The sequence below is a fragment of the Branchiostoma floridae genome, chromosome 3 (assembly GCF_000003815.2).
Source record: "Branchiostoma floridae strain S238N-H82 chromosome 3, Bfl_VNyyK, whole genome shotgun sequence".
Classification (NCBI taxonomy): domain Eukaryota; kingdom Metazoa; phylum Chordata; class Leptocardii; order Amphioxiformes; family Branchiostomatidae; genus Branchiostoma; species Branchiostoma floridae.
In genome coordinates, this window is record NC_049981.1 from 27323729 (window position 1) to 27331891 (window position 8163).

General features: G+C 40.5%; 1 protein-coding gene across 4 annotated transcripts in view; it reads left to right on the plus strand.

The window, feature by feature from the left end:
* The window catches only part of LOC118411201 (phosphoinositide 3-kinase adapter protein 1-like), a 39872-nt gene extending 31924 nt beyond the window's left edge, over positions 1 to 7948 (plus strand). For 3 of the 4 annotated variants that reach the window (XM_035813284.1, XM_035813286.1, XM_035813285.1), the window contains 8 exons: positions 1872 to 1952; positions 2971 to 3111; positions 4286 to 4635; positions 5850 to 5919; positions 6301 to 6371; positions 6691 to 6741; positions 7155 to 7324; positions 7630 to 7948. In XM_035813284.1, the coding sequence (XP_035669177.1) occupies positions 1872 to 1952; positions 2971 to 3111; positions 4286 to 4635; positions 5850 to 5919; positions 6301 to 6371; positions 6691 to 6741; positions 7155 to 7324; positions 7630 to 7873 (1178 nt within the window). In that variant the 3' untranslated portion in view covers positions 7874 to 7948. The remainder of the gene's footprint in view (positions 1 to 1871; positions 1953 to 2970; positions 3112 to 4285; positions 4636 to 5849; positions 5920 to 6300; positions 6372 to 6690; positions 6742 to 7154; positions 7325 to 7629) is intronic. The other variant, XM_035813287.1, reaches the window with a different exon arrangement.
* Positions 7949 to 8163: the final 215 nt, after the last annotated feature.

Here is an 8163-nt window from a genome sequence, read left to right on the forward strand (position 1 = left end):
AGAAAGTAGGCATTACATCTATGGCTACATGTATACAAGTCTTGATCACAGGATTTCAAACATTTCAGCTTTGTAATGAGCCACAATAAGTCACAGTTACAGTGGAAAGGGTTAAAGTTGATGATAACTTTTAAAGTAAATACGTTGATGTAGGGAAGTCCGAGGTCACTTTCAGTGATGAATGCAATGTTGTTGTGTGACAGATCGATTTGTGTGAGTTTTGTTAAATGTTTGACACAGGTTCCCAGCTCAATGATTGATATCCTGTTGTGCTGTAAGTGGATGATTTCCACATTTGGCAAATTGCAGAGGGACGGCCAGGACAAGGCTTCAATGCGATTCTTGCCAAGGTCTAGTGCATGCAGTTTCCTCAGAAGTGGGAAGTATGTAACATTGCGGATCTTGTTGTGGGACAGATCCAGACGTCCAACATCAGATGATATGTTATCAGGGAAGGTGGTCAACTCTTGGTATTTACAAACAACTCTTAGACCTTGTGCCAGACTGGATAGTGATTTTTGGTGAAAGACACAATTTTTTGGTAAGGGGTCACCCCTGTTTTTTGCAGCCCTACTGGCTATAATGGTAAGAACTGCAAGCAAGATATTGACCAGTCTCATATCTTCTGTAGGGATTTAGTATTTTGTGGTTACATCTTGGTCTTATACAGACTAGAGCTTTTTTTCCATGTACATTCCTGCATATCAAGAGAAGCAAGCCAGAAATGGCTCCTAGCCTCTGGTTTTCTTGCTGATGTTTTTGATTAATCTTTAGAACATTGAAGTTGCCATTTGGCACCCAGTACTATATTGGATATGAGGTTAGTCAGCAGGGAGAAACTTAAGAATCATTCAGGTCAAAAGTGACCTGCATGTTAACTCTTGGTCAGTCCTCTTGGTCCTTCCATCAGTTGGAAAGTCACGTGATATTGGCAGATTTCCTAACTTCTATATGATCTGTGGAACAGAGTAGAAGAATGTCTTAATGTATTTTAGTAATAAACATTTTTAACTTCTCTCACCTTGTTTCTGCATCAAATATTGTAGGACAAATTATCTAGAAAAAACAATCACAGTGAAATTATGTGTCTTTTCTTCAAAATGCTGAAGATATATATGTATAAGCATCAGAGAAAAGGTGGGATCCTTCATATTCCACTGTCTCAGGAAAAGAAGTCAAGCCCAACAGGTTACATGTTTAGAGTTAGCTTTTAGACTGGAGAAGACACATTCTATAGTATTCTACATTACACTGTTTATTTGTTTGTTTGTCTCATTCTATGCTACATGCAATTAACCCTTGGCATGAATTTGCAATAAACTATCAATTACCATATGTTCATTTAATAATGCTACATTATATGTGCCCTGGTAGTAGCCATTTTCTTGAGGGTGCTCACAAGTTCTCATTGGAGCAATTTTGCATCTGCTGTACAATTTACACAAAACTTGTACACCATATGACGTGCCCTATTGCTATTGGGACACTAAAAGCATATGTCTTTTAGCATTCCAGAACCTTCAGTAAAAGTTGTGGTATTTAGGAACTTATGGTTCACTTGGGAAAGTTCAGGACGACTTGTTGGTAATGGATGTAACTCTCTTTGTAATTAAAATTACAATGGGTGCTAAAATACTGTAAATGCATAAACTTTTGCGGTGGATTAATGTTTGCGGTTTTTGCGGCGGCCACTTCACTGCGAATTTAAAACCACCGCGATCATGATTAAATTTACATAGAAAACTGAAAGAAATGGTGTGCCTCTGAAGTGAACTGCAACATGATAGTATCATAAATATTGTCTTAAAGCAGAGCTGCAGATGCAGAAGTGAATTTCTGATCTTTTAACAGATGTCTGTGTGTTTTTTCAGAGGCAGAGCCTGAGCCTGAAATCTATGATGATCCAGATAAGCATGAGCCAGCCCCACCTTTCAGGGAAATACGCGGACCAAGTAAACAGCATTTCATGTTATTCTTTATGTTTATTCAAAGTAGTCTGGCGGTCTGACAGCTTTTGTAGTATTGTATATCATGGAGCCTTGTGATTTAATTTAGTAATTTTTCTCTCAAAATTCTTGATTTATGCTGATAGCTTTGCAGATATTTGTACAGCCTTATTTTAAGGTATTACTATGTCCAGCGAACTATAAATGTAAAATGTCTGATTTGTTTTGAAAATCTTCTCGTAGACTTCAGAAAATAACATCCAAGCAGACAAATTTAGGCTTTTACTTATATCTTGTACGCCTGTATGTAATTGTGAGTTGTTTTACACAAGTGCACTTTGGCTCTTAAAAGACACATTACAAAATGTCCAAACTGTCTCATGTTAGAAGAACAACTTACATTATGCTTATAGAGATAAAGTAGTTCGGAATTGACATCCTAGAATCAATGCATGCACGCTCAGAATAGTATAAAAGTATGTTCATCCCAGCATACTTTACACTGCATGATTTTTGCATAAACCTGCAGCTATACAATACAGATCTGAAGAAAATGACATGTCTAAATTGCTGACCGTACGTAAGAAGACCATTAAAACTCACCTTTCTGCGTAGTTTTTGGCTTTACTATATGGTAAAATTGCTCCTCTAGAAATGCCAGTCTGGTTGGGGGCAAAAGGCGCAGTTGTGATTAATGATGAAATGGAACTATTTTTATTTATATAGCTGCCAGACTAATTTGAGATCACGTGTGGCCAAGCCCAAGGGGGACCTGAGGGGGAAAGTCTATACTTGGACTATACCACTAGCTGCAGCCATGCAAAAGACAAACTTCCAAATATAGACATTTACATGTCCCCTAGAAAAATTGTCTTTAAGTTAATATTTCTTTCACTACAAATTTAAGACGAATATGCTAGTAATCAGGATCCTGAGGAACAGAAAAAAAATCTTACATTGAATTGAATGTGATCCAGTCTTAAATTCAAAAGATCAGCACATGAATTTGCTACTATTTTTCCAGGTATCACAAGGCAGAGACATGCAAATTCCGTCAGACAGTCACGTATTGAAGAGCCTCCAAGTGCAACAGAAAAGCGCAGATCACAAACACTGCCTATTGGATCGAGTCTCTCATCTGCTGCTTCAGCTGCACCACACTCCTGTATGTCATTGTTTCCCACTACCTACACATCCTCTATGAAACCTACAAATAAAATGTGGTGGTGGCGGTGGGGGGAGGGAAGGGGGGGGGGGCGGTCGAGGGGCAAAACTAGCACATGACATTCTACATTCTTGGTGTTATATGTTTGCACCCTTTTAGACAGTTCTGCACTGCCGGTGTGAATGTCATTCAGCACCAGGAAAAGTGCTGTATGTGTGAATGTCATTGTATCTGTGCTGTCAGTGGAAATATTGTTCAGCACCAAGGCAGTGTAATTTTCCTTCAGAACCTAGGACAGCATCTGTGCTGTCAGTGTGAATGTCTTTTACCCCCGAGGACAGCATCTGTGTTGCCAATGTGAATGTCCCTCAGCACCAAGGATAGCGTCTGTGCCCTCATTGTGAATGTCCTTCAGCACCAAGGATAGCATCTGTGCTGTCAGTGTGAATGTCCTTCAGCACCAAGGATAGCATCTGTGCTGGCAGTGTGAATGTCCTTCAGCACCAAGGATAGCGTCTGTGCTGGCAGTGTGAATGTCCTTCAGCACCAAGGATAGCATCTGTGCTGGCAGTGGAAATAACCTTCAGCACCAAGGACAGCATCTGTACTGTCAGTGTGAATGTCCTTCAGCACCAAGGATAGCGTCTGTGCTGGCAGTGTGAATGTCCTTCAGCACCAAGGATAGCATCTGTGCTGGCAGTGGAAATAACCTTCAGCACCAAGGACAGCATCTGTACTGTCAGTGTGAATGTCCTTCAGCACCAAGGATAGTGTCTGTGCTGTCCATGTGGATGTCCTTCAGCACCAAGGACAATATCTGTGCTGTCTGTGTGAATGTCCTTCAGCACCAAGAACAATATCTGTGCTGTCAGTGTGAATGTCCGTCAGCACCAAGGATAGCATCTGTTCTGTCAGTGTGGATGATCTTCAGCACTAGGAACATAGATTGTACAGTTAGTGTCTTTCAACACTAGAAAAATGTACATATATATCTAGGGTTCTGCAACATCGTGATGTGAACACAAAAAAAACAAAGAGCAGCTAATCCTTTTTGTTTGGCTTAAAAAAAATTAGTAGACAATAAGTCAATGTTGTATTGGTTCAAAGTATACCTAAGGGATATTAATTTTCATTTCGTTTTGTAATGACCCTTTTGGTTTACTCATTCTCACAGCTGGACAGGATGACTTGGCTATGTACACTTCAGGACAGCAGGAACTCATCAAGCTACAGAAGGAGGTGAAGGCAGGCATATACACAGTGGATGAGGCAGCCATCATATTCAAAGAATGGCAGATGAAAGAGAGAGATCGAGCCATGTCATTTGCCCAGCAGCAAAAGGAAATGGACAACTTGCGTGCAAGTGTTCAGCGCAGGGCAAAGAAAGGTCAGCCCGAGGTCGGCCCGCCCATCCCAAAGCATGGGAGAGATGACGGGATATATGGCAGGGTGCTACACAAGATCAGAAGAACCCCTAGCTATGAGGGAGGGCAGCAAGAAGCATTGAGCAAGCAGCAGAGAAAGGTATGGATCAAGTAACTGTAACGGTCTGGATACAACTCATGTGCAGTACTGTACTAACTTTTACTTTGTGAATTGATACTCTAGAGTCTAGACTTTAATGCTCTAGACTTAATTTTTCCTGTTTTAAAAGTGTGCATACAAATATGAATTTTAATAGCCTTATCCCATGTATCCTTACCTGTGCTTTTCTGACCATAGTTAACATGCATTGGCATAATACCGGTCATAAGCCTTATACCGGTCGATTAAAAATAGTGGAACTTAAAGAGATCTACACATGCAACAATAGTTATTTCTGAGGTATGCACACTTCAGACATCTAGGTGTCCAATACATAATTTACAAAGCATCGATAACAATGCATTCGAAGATAACAAGGCCAAAAGTTTTCAGGTCATTTTCGGGGCAGGCGAGCTCGTCGTGGGACAAACACACGTCACGTTCATCGCCAGATTTGTAGATAATAATCACATGTGCTCACGGCACAAGACGAGCATGATTCAACAGCAATCTTGAATTTCTTTTGGTGACCTACAACTCGTGTAAAAGTGTGAGGAACCGTTGCACAATAGCCCGGATCTACGGCTGAATGGGTCAAATTGAACGTACGCCGCCATTTTCCCGCCATTTTTAATGCTACGGCCAGCAGTAAAGTTTTACGTCATAGCGGTTGTGACGGACCAAAATTAAATGAAAATTCTTGTCAGCATACGCCCATTTTTTCATGACTTTTTGTATGCTCATGCAGATTTTTGTTTTGTGCAACTACTAACAGGAAAGAAAGGAACAACAGAGGATGGATAAAGGTACATAGCGGCTGTTAATTGTGCCGTGTTTCGTTCGACCGGTATAGTACACCCCCTTCCAACCACGCGCCCGTTCTCCGTGCAATTCCGCGGTGTGTTCCAATTACGATATTATGTTTTTAACAGGACCAGAGAGACAAAATAATTTACACAGAAGAAGTGGCAAAGGTAAGCTGTAACAGCAACATGTAACTGGAGAAAATGATGCTTTGATCATTTGCCAAATTAGCATTGCTTGAGAAATTGCAGTAAACCGACCGGTATTATGCCAATGGATGTTACATACATTATTAAAAATATCAAAAATGATGTCTGACAAAGACTACTATTGTTGCTTCATTTTTGCTAGCTTGTTTGCTTGTTTTGTCATCACATACAGTATTGTTTTGTGTTTTAATATTCATCCAGACTCCAGGTAGACCTCCTTCTTCTAAACGACCTGGTGAAGGGAACAGGGAGAGCACACTGAGTAACAGTAGTATGTAGCATTATTTAATCTTTTCATCATCATGTACAGTGTAACATATAATGAAGTTCTCACTTTGCAAGGAAATGCACAAGTGGCAAATTGAAAGTAGATTTCCAATAGCAAGATTTTATTTGTTTTTTTTGTGCAAACATGTAACTTCTGTGGCAATAGGGTGTTCTAGGTGGCTGCAAAGAAAGATCTTGCTTTGTGCAGGTTGGCTTACCTTTGCCGTAGGTATTTGGTCACAGTGCATTCTGGCACCTGGATACCAGGTGAGTAGGCCAGTCTTTCACACCGGTACAATCCCGAAGTGTTACACCAAAAGGTGCAACCCTGAATCACGATGACAGACATCATTTAGGTGCGATAAAACTTGCATTGCTATTTCAGGCTCCTCCTCTGGTGGATCGAGGCACAGTGTGATGAGCACTGCTAGTTTGGACAGCGGCATGGATGTGCCGGTGAGTCCAGCACATTGATGACACAAATTGATAACTATAATGACTCAGCAAAAGGACAGAGACTTTTTATATGGTCATCTTCACATTTACACATGAATAATAACAAGAAGTATCTAGATGTAACTGAGTGATGGGTCCTGGAGGCAGACTTCATATTAAGACATTTTAAAAGTTAGTTAATGTAGTAAGAAGGTCTCATTTCATTTCACTGATATTGAATGTCTTCATATCATTTTGCATCCAGTTTGCATAACATTGTTGTATTTTATATCTGCTGCTATGCACATACCAATTTCTTTTGATTTCTTGTTTGTCACAGCCAGCAGACATTCCTGAAGAGACCCCACCTCCAATTCCCCTGCACATTCCTGTGAGTACAATCATCAGTCCAAAACTATGAATGTGGAATGATTCTATAAACTTTAGGATTCAGTGTGTAGATATCTTAAAGGCAGATGTCTCCTACTATGTTATAACTGAACAAAGGAATACAATATTTACTACACATTATAATAATTACTTTTTGAAGTCTTAATCTCTCAATTGAGGGTGAAATACAGGAAATCTGTTTGGAATTTCATCACTTACATGCCAGATCAATGTTTTCCTTGCCAGTGGTTGACCCCTGAAAAAGGGCTATGGTTTGCAGGTTGATGCGACAGTCAGTTGAATAATTGGAAACATAACATTTTTTCCTAGGAATAAAGACTGAAATAAAGATGGCTTAATATAGAAGTTGTTTACTCTAAGATGACATGACTAAGTCTTCTTTCATTCTCTTAGAGGAGACCCCGGCCCCTGTCTGTGAAGTTTGATGATGACTTCATAGCCAGGCCTGTTCCCCCTCCCCCGGTTAGTAAGCGTCCCCTGCCCAGGGAACCTCCTTCCCCATCTGTACCTGTAAAACCAGGCCGCCTCCAACCAAGACACACTGAACCAGATATGAGTCCAAGGTAATCATTGTTCAATCCCTGTTCTTGTAGCCTTACGAGTATTAACACAGTTCATTAACAACTTTGAATAGTTACTGTGACTCTGATAATACATTGTTGACAGAAGACTACTTTTTCCTGCATCCTTGTCCCATTCATGTGAGCACTGACATAAATAAAGCAAAGTGACACTGTGTTGAACTGGATGCTCTGCATTTGATTTTGAAACGTATCAGAATATGAGAAAATGAGACTCAGTGCTTTCAGATTGATTAGAATTGTGATGTTGGATATTTCTGTAATAAGTTGTTTTGGTTTTTGTGTAGGCTTCCGCCCTCGACTGCTCCCCGACCTTCATTACCAACATCAATGAGCGAAGTCAATGCCGAGTTGGCGAAGAAATTCGGAAAGCTTTCTTCATCTTCGGCTGACGATGAAATGGGCAGTGACAGGCGTGCCTCTCCCAGAGGTTCACCCCAACAACCGTCCTCCCCAAAGCCGCCGAGACCTCCACAGCGTGGATCCAACCCACAACCACCACCGAGGCCCCCGAGGAAGCCTATGAACTAAGCATCTATCCAGGTTAGGTCATGGACTGGAGGTGGCACTATGTGTCTTCTACAGCTTTGTCAGATTAAGTGCTCAATGGTAGCAAGATGCGCTCTACAATTGTTGTTCAGTTGTAGATTAATATTGTCCTTGGCCAAACAGGTATGCTGACAACAGAAAAACCTTGGAAGTAGATTTGATGTGGATTTCTTCATTTGAGACCAGATGCAAGTTATCAAGAGTTTACTCTACTTAAATATATATACTAGTACCCATTTAGCAGAGTGATATTATAATCATAGCTTTTTGAA